Raw genomic sequence first — 19,780 nt, 5'->3', positions numbered from 1 at the left:
ATATATACATACATATATATATATATTAATATCACTGACGTGAAAATGCACACTGCAAAAATGTATTATTGGTTTTCTAGAACAAATATCTAAAAAAAAAAAAAAAAAATTAAGATACAAGCAAAATGACTTAAGATATTAAGTCTCGTTTTCTAAAAAAAAATATATATATATATATATATAAGTGGTGGGCATAGATTATTTTTTTAATCTATATTAATCTCAGTGTGATCTTGAAATTAATCTAGATTAAAATGGCTCATTCGAATTCTTCCGAAGGCATTCAGTATATGTGTTACCCAAATAACATTGACAAGCAGTAAGTCTTTGAGAAGGGGTTTATCAAGCTAGGTGGTGCATTAGAAAAGGGGCTCATCTCCTGTTTCCAAAATGCATACAAACTGCTTGAAAAAGTGGCCCCTGTTTGAAATTGTTTAATTTGTATGTTCGTTTATTTTTATTTATTTGTGCTATTTGCAAAATGTTTGCATTTTTTTTTTTCAAGTTTGTAGGTATCAAGGTACAGAAACCAAATAATTAAATGTAAACTAGCACTGGATAGTCTTCGATGTAAAAATTAAATATACAATCAAACCTACATTTATTCAGACACCTTCAACATTTCTCACATTATTACAGTTTTGCTGTATATATCAAAAATTATATCTGGTGTCTGAATAATTTTTGGTTTGACTGTTAAAACTACAAAGTAATTCAGTCAAGAGCAGTGAGTGATTTTCATGTTCATTTTCTTGGATTAACATTACAGCAGCCAGTCGCTAAATTAGGCGCGGTCCCTTTAAGAGACGATGAACGCATCCAATATAATACACATCACATTTTTCCTCAACTGTTTACTTTCACTTAAGAAATAACTGACAGTTTTTTTTTTTGTGCATAATTTCCAACGTGGATATTTTGACATATTGTGTATGTATTTGTCGACACAAGAGCAAAAATAAGCAAATTCGATGTTCAAGTGTTTTGAGACGCCTTTCTCTGCGCGAGCCCTGAACACTTTGAGTTCTTTTTGTTTTTTCAAACTGCGATTTCCATATATATATATATATATATATATATGTATATATCTATATTCAAAATTAAGTGAATTTAAGCCTAAAAAATTAAAACAAATCTGATAATGGGATCAGAAAAATAAACTTAATCCAGAGGGAGAACACGATTATTTTTCTGACTCCATTAGCAGATATAATTCTTGTTTTAAACTTTAAACTCCCTTTTATTAATTATTTAATTATTTAATCTCAAGCCGTTTTGCATCTTGAATAGATGTCTCGTTTTCAACATGTTTTCTGGAAAACAATTCAAAAATACAGAGAAGAACATATTTTATTTATTTATTTATTTGCAGTCTCTCAGTCCATTCTAACCCTCCGTTCTTCCATCACTCCTGCACGTGCAGATAAAGCTGAAGTAAACATGTCTAGATGAAGCTCTGATGATAAACGCTGATGTAAGCGTCATGCACTGAAGCTCTGTGCAGTATTTCTGCTGAAATGAAACTGAAGTCTGCTGTTATACTCAGAAGAGAGTCGGGAGTTTCTGACACAACATCTCTTTCACTCTCTTTACATCAGACATCAGTGCACTGATCGAGGTTTGTGATATTAATATTATACAGCATGCAAACACAATATTATTGTGTAATATACATTATCTGTGTGACGGCTGTAAGACACCTCATTTAAACCTTTTAATGCTAATGTGCACAAAATTACTTTATAAGCCGGAGTTTTAGACCATTTATGTCTTTCTGTTTCAGATTATGTGTTTGATTTAATGTGTTGAGGTTTCTCTTTAAACGTTTATAAATGATTTCTGAGTTAAAATGGACCGAAGATGCAAGTCTACTATCAAACTGTAATTATAAATGTCTTTTAATCCTCTTTATGCATCTTTACCATCTGCTTTCATTAACCTTCATATTCTATAAAAAATGCGTTTTTGATGCCTAATTGTTTTCAATTTTATTTGAGATATTAGAAACTAGAAAGTGATGTTATAAATGGATCTGATTATCTTAATTCACATTTGTTATTAGTTTAGCACAGATTCAATGTTTTATTTTTATTTTGTATTTTATTTTATATAATATATATATATATATATATATATATATATATATACTTTTTTATGGATTCTTTTTACTGTTTTATTTATTTCTTGTTTTCTAATAATTATTTGTATTTATTTTATTTATTTATTTGTATAAGTTTATTTTCTTATTTATTTGAATTGTTTCAATCATTTTTTTTATTTGATTATTTATTTATTTTATTATTAATTAGTTAATTTACTTTTCTTACTTTCTTATTTTTAAAGTATTTCAATTTTTTTATTTCTATTTATTGTTTATTTTGTACTTTATTTATAATTATTACTTTATATATATTACTTCTTTAATAATTATTTTTACAGTTTTATTTATTTATTATTTTCTAATAATGATTTGTTTTTATTAATTTTATTAATTTACTTAAATTTATATTTGTTCATTTTCTTTTTTCTTTTAATTATTTCCATAAATGTTATTTACTTTTTTTGTTATTTTTTTTTTCTTATTTATTTAGTTATTTATTTATTTATTTATTATTGTTTTCTTTTTATTATTAATTAAATTATTTATTTATTAACTTTTATCATTTTTCTTGTTTATTTTTAATTATTTCCATTTAATTTAATTTAATTTATATTTATTGTTTACATTTTTATTAGTATTATTTACCTTTTTATTAATATATTTTTATTTCTATTTTTGTTTCTATTTTTTTTTTTCTCTTTAGTCCTTACCAGTATAGCATATTTGTCATAAAACCATTGTTTGTCCCTTGATGAAATCTGACGTGTGACGTGATCCGCAGATGTCTGAAAGCCCCGTGAATATTAGGCCAGTGTTGAAGTGACATAAAAAAAGCAGAAATGAAAAGCGAATGAGGAACTTATGAGCCTAATAAAGCATTTTCCCCTTTGTTTGTCAGAAGAGAAATCATCAGCACCTGCTTCATCATGCCAGCGTGAGTCTCTCTCACACACACACTCACACTGCTTTCTGTTGGTTAATGACTGACTCAGTGATAAACGCTTGTTTCCAGATCTTCACGGTTGCTGGAGGGTCATGAGCTGACGTCTCCGTACAAGAGTCTTCATGACAGCTATGTGTCCGACCGCAGGGTGAGTGTGTCTCTTTCACAGCGTCTCGTCTGATGTTTTCTCTCTCCTGATGTTTCTGTGCTCGCAGGACTCCAGGTGTCCCGTCTCGGCTCTGCTGGCCGCTGCATGTCTGCTGCTTTTGGGGATTTTATTGGCCGTGACAGTGATAGAGGTGTTGAAGAATGAGGATCGGATCCACGAGGCTCTGAATCCTCCTCAGACACAGACGTGCTGTAATCAAACCGACCCCATGGAGCAGAGCAGGTGAGCTCACTTCCTGTTTCCATGCTTTCACTTCCTGCCTCCTTCAGCTCTTCTGCGGCACACTCTGAGTTTAAGAGCAGCTTGTGTTCGGGTTACGCTGAGAGCTGAGCTTTAGTTTGCATTCAATTTCCATTTCTTTAAAAATAAAACCCACTTGTGAATTTCCCGTGGAGTTTCTTTCTATTTTTAAAACGTCACATTTCTTAGACGTGCATCTGAATGCTTTTGATTGATATGACCCCGAAAACCCCCGGAAAAGGGGATATATTCACACCGTTATGTAATTTTAGAGTTATCTGTTTGTGCTGAACTTTAGTTCACTTTAAACCGAAGCAAATGCAACTGCTTTAACATTTACAGAAGTATTCAAAAATGATGCATTTAGTTATAAAATGTCTATTATGCAATTATTGTATTTAAATGCTTCTAAATTCATTATATTTACATTTTACATTACAATTCTTTTTTTTTTTTTTTTTTAAATATTGAAATATTTTTAAGTGCCACACAATGGAATACATTTTTTGGGGGGATTGTATTATTTATTTATTTGACAAATTCAATGTTTATTAGTGAATAGTGTTCGAAATGCTTTGATACAGTGTTATTTTTGTATCAATTATATATTATTATAGTTTTGTTAATATTTTGAGTTACGTTTTAATTTAATTTCTAATCCAATTTTTAGTCATTTTGTTGTGTGTTTTTTACACACAATTTTCAAATGAAACAAAAAAAATTAAGTGTAGCTTGGAAACTAGTTGAAAATAAAAATCTTTTAATTTTAATATTTATACTTTTTGAATTATTTAAATTATTTAAAGATATGTACGCAATTGAAAGAAATGTTGTTTACATATGCACTTTATTTTAGTAAAATTCTGTAATATTATAGGTTTTATTAATATATTTATAATCAATTTTATTGTCTGTTTTCATTTGAATTTTAAGTTTGTGAAATTTTATTGTGTTTTTGTCATGTAGCCTGTGTGTGTGTGTGTGTGTGTGTGTGTGTGTGTGTGTGTGTGTGCAGGCACGTGCACAGGTAGGGCTCAACCTGTGCAGAGCACATGCCCTTTTTGCCCTTACACTCCAAAGTGCCCTTTTTTTGGTGGTGTTTTTTAAAAAAAAATTATCAATGCTATTGGTCACACTTTACGTCTGTCTGTCTGTTTTACAAATATTTCGCAAATGAAAGTTCTTAAAACGAGCTTGTGTAAATCTTACTCGATCCTCAAGCTGTCAGTAAGCTGATAACTCCGCCCCCTCTATATTCATTGAATCAACTGAAGTTCAACAGCAGCCGCACAGTAGACAACAGCTGAGCTGAACAAAGTTTTGCGAAGGGTAAATAAATATCTTGTTGTTTGCATAAGTATTACAAAACACTGTCTATAAAGGCTCATATTTTATTTATTTGATGTCTGACTGACTCACTGACTGAGACATGTGGGACGTCGCCTGAGAGAGAGGGCTAGCATTTGCCATCTAGTCATAGCCGATACATAGCCAACACTTAAATAGCCTGTGCACACAGTTGCATTTCATCTTTTATAAAATGCGATTTTGGCCAAATGCATTTTACCACAGGAAAAACTGAGCGCTCCGTCTATATAGTTAAAAAAAACCTAGTTTGTAACCTGTAGATGCAAATTTAATGTGATGCCGGCAGTGGCAGGTGCCGTCGCCGTTTAAATGACGGACAAAAAAAATTCACATTTGCACACATTGGCTGGTCAAAAACGATGTATTGATAAGTAATACAACAACATATAATTTGTTTTTACCATCGGGAAATCATAACAGGTGCGCCCCCCGGTGTTTCGTACTGGAACTTACACAGCGACGAGTGATCCTCCTCATCTACATAACATATATTTCTAAGAAATTTCTTCTTTGATTTATGATTGCTGATACACTTAATTTATTAACATTTAAGCTAATCATGTTTTGGTATACTCTCCGTTTGTCCTCACATGTATAAAATTTAGTAAAACATGGTATGCGGATACATGTTGGATATGTTATAGTAACGGTATGGCTATAGTTTCTTATAATCTGGAACTGAGTTGGACATAATTAAATTATATTTCAAAAAAGTTTGTCAAAAATACTTGACTCATTGGTCACCTTCCCCTCTTCTCAATGTCATTCATAATCATGTAAACCAAATAATACAAATTAGCTTATAAAACCAAAAAGAATAGCTAAAAAAGAGAATATATATATATATATATTTTTTTCTTTGCAAAGTTCATAAAAAAATTGCATAAAGTTCAATAAAAAAAGATTTTGGTTTCTGTTTGGTGTTATAAGCTAATTTGTATTATTTCTTTAACATGTTTATGTATGAGTCAAGTATTTTTTTCCGCTATAAATGAAATTTAAAAAAAGAGGGAGTACACAAGAGCTGTTGTAATTAGGTTTAAAGAAGCCCTTAAAACCCTGTTTATCTATATTATCTAATATTATTATCATGGTTGTTATTAATCGTGAATAAATCTAAAGCTTTTGAGACTATTATTTTGTGTTAATGAATTTGTCATGAAGATGTGACCATTTCTTCCTGTTATGCAGGCTTACTAAATAATCTTAATATAAAAAAAGGGAGGGGGGTGCCCTTTTTCAGTTTCAGCACATGCCCCTCAAAAGGTCTGTGCATGGCCCTGTGTGTGTGTGTGTGTGTGTGTGTGTGTGTGTGTGTGTGTGTGTGTGTAAACTAATCAATAATGTATTGTTTTTTGGGAACTACTTTAAATGTAAATCTAGTTATGAAAAGAGATCAGAGATCAATATTTCAGATACATGTATTTAAAATCGGTATTTGTATTTTATAGCCTTTAAATAAAAACTCAAATATCATTTTCATTTAAGTACATTTTTCCACACAATATTTTGTATTTGTATTTTAAATACATTTTCATGTATTTTTGCCAATTTTTGATTAGGAATTTTATTTTTTATAATTTTGAATTTTTCGGACTTCAGTTCATTTTTCTGATGAAATATTTATAAAAGACTGAATTATTTTGAATGCCAAAACAGAATTGAACATTCTTGACCAGTATTAATTGTTCATTAAATCATTATTCGTTCATTCAATCGTTTATTAATTAATTCATATATTAATTCATTAATTCATTCGTTTATGAATTCGTTTATTCGTTCATTCATTCATTTGTTCGTTCATTCATTCATTTAATTTGTTCATTATTTTATTCATTCATCATTCATTTATTAATATGTTCATCCATTCGATCATTCATTCATTTAATTCTTTCATTATTTTATTCATTCATTCATTTGTTCGTTCATTCATTCATTTAATTATTTATTTTATTTATTCATTCATATATTATTTTGTTTCTTCATTTATTAATTCGGTTATGCATTCATTCATTCATTCATTCATTCATTTGGTCGTTCATTCATTCATATATTATTTTGTTTGTTCATTCCATTAATTAATTAATTAATTAATTCATTCATTCGTTTGTTCATTCATTCATTTAATTTGTTCATTATTTAATTAATTAATTAATTCATTCATTTGTTCGTTCATTCATTCATTCATTCATATATTATTTTGTTTGTTCATTCATTTATTAATTTGGTTATTCATTCATTCATTCATTCATTTGTTCGTTCATTCATTCATTCATTCATTTAATTCTTCAATTATTTTGTTCATTCATTTATTAATTAATTAATTCATATATTTGTTCATTTGTTCATTTGTTAATTTATTCAATTGTTCATTAGTTTGTTCGTTCATTTATTTATTTAGGCATCATGGATTTTTTATTATAGCTTTTATTAGTATTTCTAATGAACTTTATATTTTCTGTTATTTAGTATTTTGTTTGGTTTATATATATATATAGATGCTGTGTTTTGTGTGGAGAATGATTGAGTATTGATCTGTTGTGTGCTCCAGTATCGTCCTGGTGGAGAGTTTTCCTCTGGGCCTGGATTACGGGAGAAACGTGAGCGCTGGAGTGGATCTGTACGACGCCTGGAAGGATCTTCTGTCTCGAGCCTCTGAACAGATCGACGTGGCGTCGTTCTACTGGTGTCTGACCGCCGAAGACATCAGCGTGAACTCGTCCAGCGACAGACAGGTATCTTCATCCACGACTGATGCGTCTGAAAGTGCTGCTGTTTCTCAAGCTTGTCTTGTTTCTCAGGGCAGAGATATTTTAGAAGAGTTCAAGGCTTTACCGTCCAGGAACGTGTCTGTGCGCGTCGTCACCAGCATCCCAACTCTAGCTCCCAACTCCACCGACCTGAAAGTCCTCAAAGAACGAGGTCAGGAACGACACAGACTTCATTCGATTTGATTTGAACTACTTCAGACTAGTTTCAGCTCATTCTATCAACATTATTATTTTTCCTCTTGATTATTTCTTTTTTATAATTTAATATTTAGGTCTAATTTATTTTCCTTTATTTTAACATTTAGTTTAATATTTATATTTTATTTGCATATTTTTTGTTTTCTTGTAAATTATAGATTTTTTACATTTCGTTTTGTTTTTGTATTTATTTGCTTATTTATTGTACTTTTTAGATTTAACATATTTTTATTTCTGTTTATATATATATATATATATATATTTTTTTTTTTTTTGTTTAATTCTTTAAAGTAATTTAGTTGTATTTTGTCATTTTTATAATTGTTTTGTATTTAGATTTATTCCACTTTCAGTTTTATATTTAGTTTATTTTAATTTGGCGCTCTTTTGAGTTGGAATTTAATTTTATTTATTTTTCTATTTTATTTTGAACTAGCAGATTTTTTTTTATCTTGTTATTTTTATTACTGTTGTTTCACGGCTTAAATTGTATTTATTTTTAATTTCATTTAATATCACTCTGTTTTTTTAAATATATATATTTCAAGTTAATAATTGTATAGCTTCATCTTAAACTCAATTCATAATTATCAATTTGTTTTATCTTTTATTTCTATTACTAGGTTTAACATATTTTTATTTCAGTTTTAGTTCATTTCCAGTTAGTAATTCTAGTGCTATAGTTAGTTGCAATTTAGTTTATTTAGGGTTAGGTTTAATATTTGTAGTTTTCGTTCTAAATTGTTCATTTTTTTTAAAGTAATTTTGTTGTGTTTTGGTAATTTTTATTATTTGTTATATTGTAATTTAGATTAATTTTATTTCAGTTTTATTTATAAAATATATTATTTATATATATATATATATATATATATATATATATATATATATAATGTAATGTTGTTTTTTTTGTCATTTTATAATTCTTTTTATTATTTATTTAACTTTCAGTTTTATATTTTGTTTATTTTCATGTTAGTAAGGCATTTTATTTTATTTTTTTCTATTTTTAGATTTAATTTTGGAATTTTTATTACTGTTATTTCACGGCTTAAATTTTATTTCTTTTAATGTCATTTAATTTCACTCTCTGCTTTATTTATTTTTATATATATTTCCAGTTAATTTTATTGCTTCATCTTAAATTATTACCTAATCTTTTTAATGATTACTAGGTTTAACATATTTTTATTTCAGTTTTAGTTAATTTCCAGTTAGTAATTCTAGAGCTCAAGTTTAGTTAATTTTAATTGTTAGTTTCATTTTTTAAAGTAATTTTGTTGTGTTCTGATCATTTTTATTATTTGTTATATTATAATTTTCAGGTTTTATTTATATTTCTTTGGCGCTTTTGATTAGTTGCCTTTATTAATTTTAATTTTGAGTTAGTCAATTATTATTATTTTTAGGTTTTTTTTCTTTAATGTTACTGCTTCGATTCAATTTATTTTCATTTCACTCTCAGTTGTTTTATGTATTTCCAGTCAGTATTTTTACTGTACTTCGGTCTGAGTTCAGCTGTATGTCAGTGATCGTGTGTGTGTGTGTGTTTGGATGCAGGAGTACAGATACGCCGCGTGAACTTCGGCCGCTTGACTAAAGGAATCCTTCACTCCAAGTTCTGGATCGTTGACGGGAAACACGTGTACATCGGCAGCGCTAACATGGACTGGAGAGCTTTGACGCAGGTGAAGGAGCTCGGTGTGGTCATCTATAACTGCAGCGCTCTGGCTGATGACCTGCAGAAGATCTTCCAGTCTTACTGGGTCACGGCTCGCTCCAACGCCTCCATCCCGGATCCGTGGCCCTCCGACTACGACACCGGGATCAACCAGGAGCATCCGCTGCTGCTCAACCTGAGCGGAGTCCAGAGCCAAGCTTACATCACGGTGAGATCCACACAAACTCATCTGATCACTGTGAGCTAAAACTGGTTCAGATAAAGAGCAGTTATAAATATGAGGCTAAAACAGGAACAAAGATGTTTCTTGGCCAAACTATTTAAAACAACATTTAAGTACTAGAAGCAAAACTGAAGTATAATAAAAATTAAAATGAATATAAAATGAGTATATCGACATCAAAAATACACTAAGTATTACAAAAAGCACACAACAAAATGACTAAAACTTTAACTAAAATTAAAATGAAAAATATAAAAATAAAACCGTTTTTAAATATTAATAAAAGCCACAATATTGTCTCGATACTAAAATAACAGTTAAACAGTAAAAAATTACTATTTTAATTATTTTATAAAAAATAAAATAAAACAAAAATCTAAGCTAAATGAAAACAAATATAATAATAAAAATTACTCAAATTAAAATGAATTAGGCTAGTTTATAGGTCAACTTAAAACTTTTTAATTTAACTTGATGTACTAAAAATTACTAAAAATTTAATTAACAAAAATGTATATCGACATCAAAAATACACAAAAAATTACAAAAAGCACAGAACAAAATGACTAAAACTTTAACTAAAATTAAAATGAAAAATATAAAAATAAAACAGTTTGAAAATATTAATAAAAGCCACAATAGTGTCCCAATGTTAAAATAACAGTTAAACAGTAAAACATTTAAAACTATAAAAAATTTAACTATTTTAACTAATTTTTATGTATAAAAAATAAAATAAAAATGGAAACAAATATAATAATAAAAATGTACTCGGATTAAAATTCATTCGGATAGTTTCTGAGTCAACATAAATCGTTTTAATTTAACTTGATGTACTTAAAATTACTAAAAATTTAATTAACAAAAATATATATAGACATAAAAAACAAATTTTTTTAGAAAATCGACTAAATTTTAAATTAAACTGAAAATATAAAAATAAAACTGTTTGAAAATATTAATAAAAGCCACAATAATGTCTATATTATACTAAAATAACAGTTAAACAGTAAAAAAACAAAACTGAAGTAAAATAAATAAAGAAAACAAAAAAAGCTAAATGGAAATAAATAAAATAATAAAAATTACTAAAATAAAAATGAAAACTGGAGATATATAAATAAAAGCTAATTCTGTATATTAATAAATACTACAGTAGTGTACAAAGCAGGGTTATTGACTAAAACAAAAATTTTAACAAGAAATTATTAATAAAATGTACATTAACTGAAATAAAAATAAATATAAAAAACTAAACTTATTTTATTTTGGTTAGTTTCTGACTACATAACTCATTAACATAAATCATTTTAATTTAATCTGATGTACTAAAATAACTAAAACCTAAATTAAAAAAAAAAAAAAAATATATATATATATATATATATATATATATTATATACAAAACATAATAAAAATTACAATAAGCTCACAACAAAATGACTAAAACTTTAACATAAATTAAAATTTTAAATATAAAAATACAAGCCGTTTAAAACATTAATAAAATAACACTTTTGCCAGCACTAATTCATTATATTAATAAATTATATAATGATATATGTAACAGGGTGATTATAGTCAATTAAAATTAAAACATATTTACTTGAAATAAAATAAACATTTACTGAAATAATATTAAATGTAAAAAAAAGAAATTAGTTTAACTTGATGTACTGAAATAACTAAAACTGAAATAACAAAAAATAAATAAATAAAGAAGCTGTAGCTTAAAAAATGGCTTGTTTTTTTAAGATATTAATAGTTTATTCAACAAGGCTGCATTAAATCAATCAGAAGATTTCAATTTCAAATAAATGCACTTTTTTTTTACTTTATATTAATCTGTGAATCCTGAAAAATAAAATGCATCAGTTTCCACAAAAAAAAAAAAAAAAAAAAAACATTAATGTTTTCAGCATTGATGAAATGTTTCTTTGCATATTATTCTGATTTCTGAAGATCATGTGACTCTGAAGACTGGAGGAGTGATGCTGAAAATACAGCGGAGCATCACAGAAATAAATTACACTTTAACACAGATTCACACAAAAAACTGTCGTTTGAAATAATAAAAATATTTCACTATTTTTAGCTCAAATAAACCCAGTGTTGGTGCGCTTTGCTCTTCGTCAGGCCTCTCCGCCGGTCTTCTGCCCGGACTCTCGCACACGAGATCTGGACGCGATCCTGTCGGCCATCAGAGGAGCTCAGGACTTCATTCATGTGGCGGTGATGGAGTTTTACCCCGCGTCCAAGTTCTTCCATCATCACGGGTGAACGGGACACGAGTCTGAGAGTCTCCTCATGTGTTTGTGATGACGTTCCTCTCGCTGACGTTCCTCTGGTTCTGCAGATACTGGCCGGTGATTGAGGACGCTCTGAAGCGCTCGGCCGTGGACAGGAACGTCTCCGTCTGTCTGCTGGTCAGCTGTGGTCAGGAAACAGATCCCGCCGTCTGGCCCTTCATCAGGTCATTAGATGCGCTTCATTCTCCATCAGACAACATCAACATCGCTGTGGTGGGTCACTAGATACAGACAGCTATGCGTTTATTTTATTATTCTGGATATATACTTGTTTTTAATTCTGCTTATCTCATTTTTCTAGATATAATTATGTGACGTTTTTATCTAATTCTACTTTTTTTTACCTTGATGTATATTACATTTTAAATTCTTATTTTGTTTTATTTAATTCGACTTAATTTTTCTACACATACATTACATTATTAAGTTCTCCTTATTTAATATATATATATATATATATATATATATATATATATATATATATATATAAAAATATTAATTTACTTCTAATTAAAAAAAATCTATATGAATATTATGATAAATCAGTATTTAATTCTACCTTTACTTAATTTTTCTAGATTAAGTTTTTGTTTAATTCTACTTAATGAATATTATGTCACGTTTTAATTAAGTTTAAATTATGAAACATTTTCTAGATGTATATTATGAACATTTGTATTTAATTCCATCTACCTTTATTTATCTACACGTATATTACATTAAGTTTTTATTTAATTCTCCTTATATAGTTTATATAGATATAGATAGATAGATATAGGTTTTCATTTACTTCTAATTATATAATGTTTCTATATGCAAATTAGTATTGAAATCTACATTTACTGAATTTTTTCTAGATTAAGTTTTTGTTTAATTTAACGTACTTAATGTACATTATGTCAAGTTTTAATTGACTTCGAATTATTACATTTTTCTAGACGTATGTTAGGTTAAATTAGTGTTTAATTATACATTTACTTAATTTTTCTAGATTAAGTGTTTGTTTAATTATTCTAAATGTTTATTATGTCAAGTTTTAATTTACTTCGAATTATTACTTTTTTTTAGATGTTGTTAAATTTCTATTTAATTCTACATTAACTTATTTTTTCTAGTTTAAGTTTTTGTTAAATTTCCTTGATATACTATATAATATACCTAATATACATTTTGTTCTTAATGAATATTATGTCAAGTTTTAATTTGAGTTGAATTACTTTTAGATGCATGTTGTTAAATTTCTATTTAATTCTACATTTACTTAATTTTTCTAGATTTACTTTTTGATAAATTTTTCTAGATGTTAGGTTAAATTGGCACTTAATTCTACCTTTACACAATTTTTCTAGATTCAGTTTTAGTTTGATTCTACTTAATGTATATTATGTCAAGTTTTCTAGATGTATGTTAGGTTAAATTAGTGTTTAATCCTCTAGATGTGCATTACGTTCAGTCTAATGTTCCACCAAGAGGATGTGATCAGTAAAGATGTGTTGTTAACTGTCTTCTGGTGCACAGAGAGTGTTTGTGATTCCAGCGGGGAACCAGTCACACATCCCTTACTCCAGAATCAACCACAACAAATATCTGGTGACAGAGAAAGTGGCGTATGTGGGTGAGTTCCTGTCCTACACACACAGATGCTGAAGTGAACTGAAGCTAACGCTGTCTGTGTCCAGGGACGTCTAACTGGTCGGCTGACTACTTCAGCACCACGGCCGGCGTGGCTTTAGTGCTGTCCCAGAATGCTTCAGGAGACTCGTTCCATCAGCAGCTGAGAGCCGTGTTCGATCGAGACTGGAGCTCTCCGTTCTCTCATCCGCTCGCTGATGTCCAGCGAATCCACGACTGCGCTTTCTCCACATCTGCACCTTAGACACCAATACAGCACACAGACAACTCCTGTAATTAGAGAAGAGTCTCTTATATACATCGAGTAGACATTAGAAATGATTTCAGTGTTTGCTTGCATCTGTATTAATCAAAGTTATTAGAGCAGTGTTTATTGCGGATTTGCCTGAACATACTGTATGTGTAGAAATATTCTGTTAATTCTGCTCTAGATTGTGTTAACACATGCTTCTCTTTTATGTCAGTATTTTAATCCTCAATTAATGCTAAATTGATTTAAAAAGTACAAATTCCATTAAAATGAAAATATGCATTTTTTCTATTTTAGTTTATATAGTTGTATAGTCTTTTTGCCTGTATTTTTATTAAAATGTACTCACTTTTTACTTTGTGTGTGTTTTATAATATAATAAATATATATTTTATTATAAATGTAATGTAGAAATGTGTGTTGTTTAATTATGTAAAATGTAGAATCTAATTTTTACATGTATATATCTAAATTACAAAAAAGTGTTTATATATACAATATCATTTATAATAATGTGTGTGTGTGTCTGTGTGTGTGTGTGTGTGTATATATATATATATATTGATTTATAAAATTAGATTATTTTTCATATATTTTTCAGTGTTTTTTTCTACTCAAATAATTATAACATTTTAAAAAGTTAAAATTAAAATATATAAAATATACATTTTCACTTTTTTACGTTAATTTCATTATCTCTTTGTAAGTATTTTATAAAATGTAATCAAATTTAAAATATAGGTTTCACTTTTAACATTGTGTGTTTTATAATAATAATATATTTTTATAAATGTAATATTGTAAAAATGTGTATTGTATAATAATGTAAAATATATTAAATACAATTTTTACATGTATATATCTATAAGTTAAAAAGTGTGTGTGTGTGTATATATATATATATTATTCAACCTTTTTGTCAGTATTTTTCTTCTCAAATGATTATAAAATTACAAAAGAATATTTAAAATATAAATTCACTTTTACATGTTTATATTTGTATTACATATTACATTTAATTAAATTTAAATATATATATATATATATATATATATATATATATATATATATATATATATATACATGTGTGTGTGTGTGTGTGTGTGTGTATATATGCTATATATGTATGTATAAATTACATGTGTATTTTATAATATAAATTTAATATACATCTAAGATTATAAAAATGTGTATTATACAAGTAAATATTATTGATGAAAAATGTATTTATATAAAATATATTTTTCACCTTTTCACTTAATATATTAATATATTTACATTATATTTGACATTATTATATAATACACCTTTTTATAATGTTATATTTTAAATAATATATAATACTCATAATATTTTTTTTTAAATGTTAACTGTAAATGCGATCAGTGTAACTGGTTCATATAAAACAGATTACTGTGAGGAAAATAAAAATACTTAATAGAACATTTATAAAGCACAGCAACTACTAATGCTTTAAAACTACATTTCAGCGTCAGCTGCAGTGACGCCGCGCAGGAAGGGGCGGGGCTTCAGTGCAGCTGAGCTGAGTGACGTGTTCTAATCATAGACATCATATCTATATGTCTATGGTTCTAATAATCACACGGTTAGCAGGTAATTTTTTTTTAAGATCCAATATCTCCTGATTCACACTCCAGCCCAGTCGGTGTCGGTAATGCATCGTTAAGTTGGTTTGCCAACCGCCATAAAAAAAATATAAATAAATAAATAAATAATAAGAAGAAGTTTTTAGCAGCTCATTCATCACAGAAGACATGGTTTTATTAGAAAACGACGCGGTAAGAGCACTTCATACCTCACATTCAGCGTGTACCAGTCGATTGTGCCCCTGTTCTGTACGAGAGATTCTGTGTTTCCCTGTTTAATCTCTCTCTGTGTGTGTGTGTGTGTGTGTGTGTGTGTGAGTGTGTGTGAGTGAGTGTGTGTGTCATATCAGGACACAATTCTGTATTATGACATGGGTATTACAAGGAGAGGGTGACTTATGAGCACATAACCCATGTCCCCATTTTTCAAAACACTTATAAATCATACAGAATTAGTTTTTTTGAGAAAGTAAAAATGCACAAAGTTTCCTGTGAGGGTTAGGGTTAGGTGTAGGGTTGGTCAATATACATATAATATACCGTTTGTACAGTATAAAAACCATTACACCTATGGGATGAATACACTTTGTGTGTGTGTGCGTGCGTGTACAAATAAATACATTAAAAATAAATAAATCTAACCGGAAAATTAAAGAGCACCTTATATGGCATTTAAAATGTTCAGGTGTTTACAAAACAAACCAAACAATCATTAAGCATGCTACATAAAACATAAAAGCAACAATTATTAATAACACTTACAGGTTGAGATACGGAGGAGGAAGCTGATGCAAATACACTTGGAACTGATCCTTCCTTCAATATCAGCCGGCTCGCGAATCCAGGTTTGATTGCATTTAAGTTGGTAAAGCAATTGTCTTAAAAATAGCGTGAACAAAGCACAAGGCTCGGACTATACTTCTGTGGTACAGTTGTATATGAATTGTAGCCACTTAGTCTTCAAATGCTCATCCTTGGGCAGATTAAACAAGTTTGTTTTTGAGTCGCACTTCAGAACACAGCGTCTCGTCGCCATGATGTTTTCTAGTTTTCACTGGCGTCTTGGCGCGCGATAAGTGGGCGTGTCTTATTCAAATAACTTGACAAGTTGACGTCATCTGGTCAGAGAAAAAGCTTCGGTCTTCTAACGATTCATAAAAATGACTCGGAGTCGACTCTTACTTTTGAAAGACAATAACTTTAAATACGGTGTACTGTCATATTTCAGGATGTTTTTGTTCACTTAGATCTATGTTACACACTACATGAAAGGTACATTTCAAAATTCCATGATAGGTGCTCTTTAATAAAGGATTTTTTTCAAGATTACTTGTTCCCGTTCATTCGTTTATGTAACTAATCATGTATGTATTTGTTTGTTTATATATATATATATTTATTTGCGACTATTTTTGGTTCATTTATTTTTTATATTTCCCCCATGTATTTATTTCCATATTAAAATATTAAAACATTTATTTCAACAAATTGTTATTTTTATGCTTATTCTTATATTCGTACTCATATTTTTGTTTCAATTTATTAATTATTTTTACATTTTTATTATAAATTTAAATTAACAGTTTTTATATATATTTAATATATATATATATATATATATATATATATATATATATATATATATATATATATATACACACGTTTATACCAAAAAATGAATTTTTTATTTTTTTATAAAAAATTTTTATAAAAAATTGAATTTTTTGATGACATTTATCACATTTCTTGTCACTTCAGTTATCATTCTGTTTTGTTTAATATTGTTTTCACAATAATAAATGAATATTTCCTTTCAGAAGTAGCCGGATATTAACCATCAGTTTTAATGTGTCTTTCAGGTCAGCACCAAAGAAGTAATAAAGTTTCAGATGGTGATTTGTGATATTACTTTATTATTTAAGACTCGAACCCCCAGATACAGTTTTATTTGACATCAGTCTGTATTTATGGTCTGTAACATGTCTTTCCTGCGCTGAAGTGAGACGTGTGTGTTCCAGGCGTATTCAAACTTCACACGGACGGCTTGAAAAAGAAAGACAAAAAGAGTAAAAGAAAGAAAACGAAAGCCACGCAGTCATGACCTCTGACCTCTGACCTCTGACACGCACCAGTGCCAAGTTTGAAAGATGGGAGTTTTTGAACTAAACCAGTCGCTCTTGTAGATTTGCAAATAAGAGACGAGGTTTATTCACTGGTTGGATCCCAGAGAGCTTCAGAAGAGACTTGTGCTCTGTAGAAAACGAATCTCAGACGGCGGTGCTTCTCGTGTCCGGCCGCTCTCTGCTGGAGCTCAGCGTGTGACTGCGCTCTTCTTCCAGATAAGAGTCCTTCATGATCGCCGTCACGTACTGGAACAGCGTCTGGAGGGGAACAAACATGTTCAAGAACGATAAAGACGATATTTGAGAATGTAAAGAGAACTAAAGATGAGAGAAGAGAGACAGAGATGAGTGTGAGGAAGAGTCCAGACATCACCATCATCTTCATCATGAGCTCATCACCTGCCAGGCCTGCTCCAGCTCAGACGTCCATCGGTCCTTCAGAACCGGCCGAACCGCGCAGATGAACTCCGCTCCCACATACTGAAACACAATAACTTACATTAACACTTAGACATTTAGCAGACGCGAAGCAATCAAATTCATCATGATACACAAGTGCAATGACACGACTTCATGCAGAACACATAGCGAAGGGTTTTAAATCATATAATAAAAGAACAGAGCAAGCTAGTGCTAGAGGAGGATTTACATACTACAGAACAATAAGACTGTTAAAAATATGCCTTGAAATAAAATGCATTTAAAAAAGAAATTTATTGTACTTTTTATTTATTATATTTATGAAAAAAAACGAAATTACTAAATCTTTAAATTGATATTATATTATATATTCAATAGTGATCAAACCCAGGTTTCTGTCTCCCATTAAATTTTTCCATATTGACAAATATTTTTATTTTTCTGTTCATGGAGCTTCCAAATATATATATATATATATATATATATATATATATATATATATATATATATATATATATATATATATATATATATACATATACAAATAAAATAATCTTTACATAAGTTCAAAGTGATCACTAGCTGTCAAAATAAAGACAAATACATAAATACATGCATACAAAAGACATGTATTATTATTTTTTTTCTATAAAACATTGGAGAAGAATCTTACATAAAATATGAAGAAAAAAAAAAGAAAAGAAAAAAAAGCCAAATATGAGATTATAAACAAAGAAACACTACAATGGACTATTGTATGTATACTATATATATATATATATATATATATATATATATATTTTTTTTACTCCAAAGAAGATCAGAAAAATGTCACCATACATTTTTTTCTTTGTTTTTTTTTAACCATAACATCAACGTGTAAAATTGTACAAACTGCACAGAAAAACATTCTTTGGTTAAATTCCGTCAGATCATGATTATTCCTTTACAAAAAAACTAAAATCTTCACAGAAGTTCACCGTGATCATAACAAATAAAATAAATGAGAATTAACTATTGTTGTATTATTATTATAATTTTTTTTTTTATAAAAAAAAAAAAATCACGATCAGAATAATTTTACCAGATAATTACAATATACTTGTGAAATTGCTAGTTTTTTGTTGACAAAATTAAATCAGTTTAATTTTTATTAACTTTTTTTCTAATTACTATCATTAATTCCATGCACACAAAAGCTGTGTCCGAAATGATTTTTACCCCGTAGTACTTGGGCGGAGCGTTGTAGCGGAAGTGGCTCTTTCCGAGTTCCCGCGCCAGAGTCTCTAACTGCTCCAGCTGATCGAGTCTGGCCACGCTCTTCTCGATGAACGACATCACGCTGTTCAAACAGCACAAAACAGCTCAATCAGTCTAAACACAGACTCCAGCAGATGGACATGCTTTGATAGTGTTAGCAAACACAGGCAGCCACTCGTGTTCCCCTGATTCAATCAAGTTTAGAGGGACTGACAATCAGAGCGTGCATGCGCGTGCATGAGCGCTGTGGCACATCAGTGTGTTTTCATGCTGTGAAGAGTGAGCATTAATCATCATCATCATCCTCAACAGCCACTTGGCCTTTAAAGCCTCTGACAGCAGCAATGCAGATCCGCTCCGGTGTTTCCGTTAATTGGCGTTCCGGGGATTTTCACACTGAAGCGCTGAGTGGATCACATAATGATAGTAAACATCATTTTACAGACTGAAGTGTCTCAGAAGTGTTTCGAACACTTGAAACATGT

The 19,780-nt window shown here is 29.1% G+C and overlaps 2 protein-coding genes across 2 annotated transcripts in view; one reads left to right on the top strand and one right to left on the bottom strand.

Annotated features, from left to right (window-relative positions):
• The first annotated feature begins 1,475 nt into the window (after window positions 1–1,475).
• pld4 (phospholipase D family member 4) lies at window positions 1,476–14,174 on the top strand. The gene is made up of 11 exons (XM_026251226.1): window positions 1,476–1,618; window positions 3,000–3,035; window positions 3,114–3,192; window positions 3,260–3,435; window positions 7,373–7,556; window positions 7,623–7,743; window positions 9,351–9,679; window positions 11,831–11,970; window positions 12,051–12,216; window positions 13,522–13,618; window positions 13,683–14,174. The coding sequence occupies exons 2-11, from the start codon at window positions 3,028–3,030 to the stop codon at window positions 13,877–13,879; spliced, it is 1,497 nt and encodes a 498-aa protein (XP_026107011.1). The 5' UTR covers window positions 1,476–1,618; window positions 3,000–3,027; the 3' UTR covers window positions 13,880–14,174.
• Window positions 14,175–17,322: 3,148 nt separating this feature from the next.
• Window positions 17,323–19,780, bottom strand: part of LOC113079045 (neuroglobin-1-like) — a 9,481-nt gene continuing 7,023 nt past the window's right edge. The window contains exons 3-5 of the mRNA XM_026251228.1: window positions 19,257–19,377; window positions 18,015–18,095; window positions 17,323–17,873 (exon numbers count right to left, since the gene is read on the bottom strand). Coding sequence (XP_026107013.1) covers window positions 17,760–17,873; window positions 18,015–18,095; window positions 19,257–19,377 — 316 coding nt within the window. The 3' untranslated portion in view covers window positions 17,323–17,759. The remainder of the gene's footprint in view (window positions 17,874–18,014; window positions 18,096–19,256; window positions 19,378–19,780) is intronic.

The sequence above is a fragment of the Carassius auratus genome, unplaced genomic scaffold, assembly GCF_003368295.1.
Source record: "Carassius auratus strain Wakin unplaced genomic scaffold, ASM336829v1 scaf_tig00027103, whole genome shotgun sequence".
NCBI classification, from domain to species: domain Eukaryota; kingdom Metazoa; phylum Chordata; class Actinopteri; order Cypriniformes; family Cyprinidae; genus Carassius; species Carassius auratus.
The sequence above is the reverse complement of the archived record's forward strand: the minus strand, read 5'-3'. Positions and strand labels throughout refer to the sequence as shown.

What these genes read in the sequence shown, in the direction of transcription:
- pld4 (XM_026251226.1), top strand. An exon ending in ACTCGTCCAGCGACAGACAG is followed by an intron (nt 7,557 to 7,622) that starts GTATCTTCATCC and finishes CTTGTTTCTCAG; the next exon opens with GGCAGAGATATTTTAGAAGA. An exon ending in ACAACATCAACATCGCTGTG is followed by an intron (nt 12,217 to 13,521) that starts GTGGGTCACTAG and finishes TCTGGTGCACAG; the next exon opens with AGAGTGTTTGTGATTCCAGC.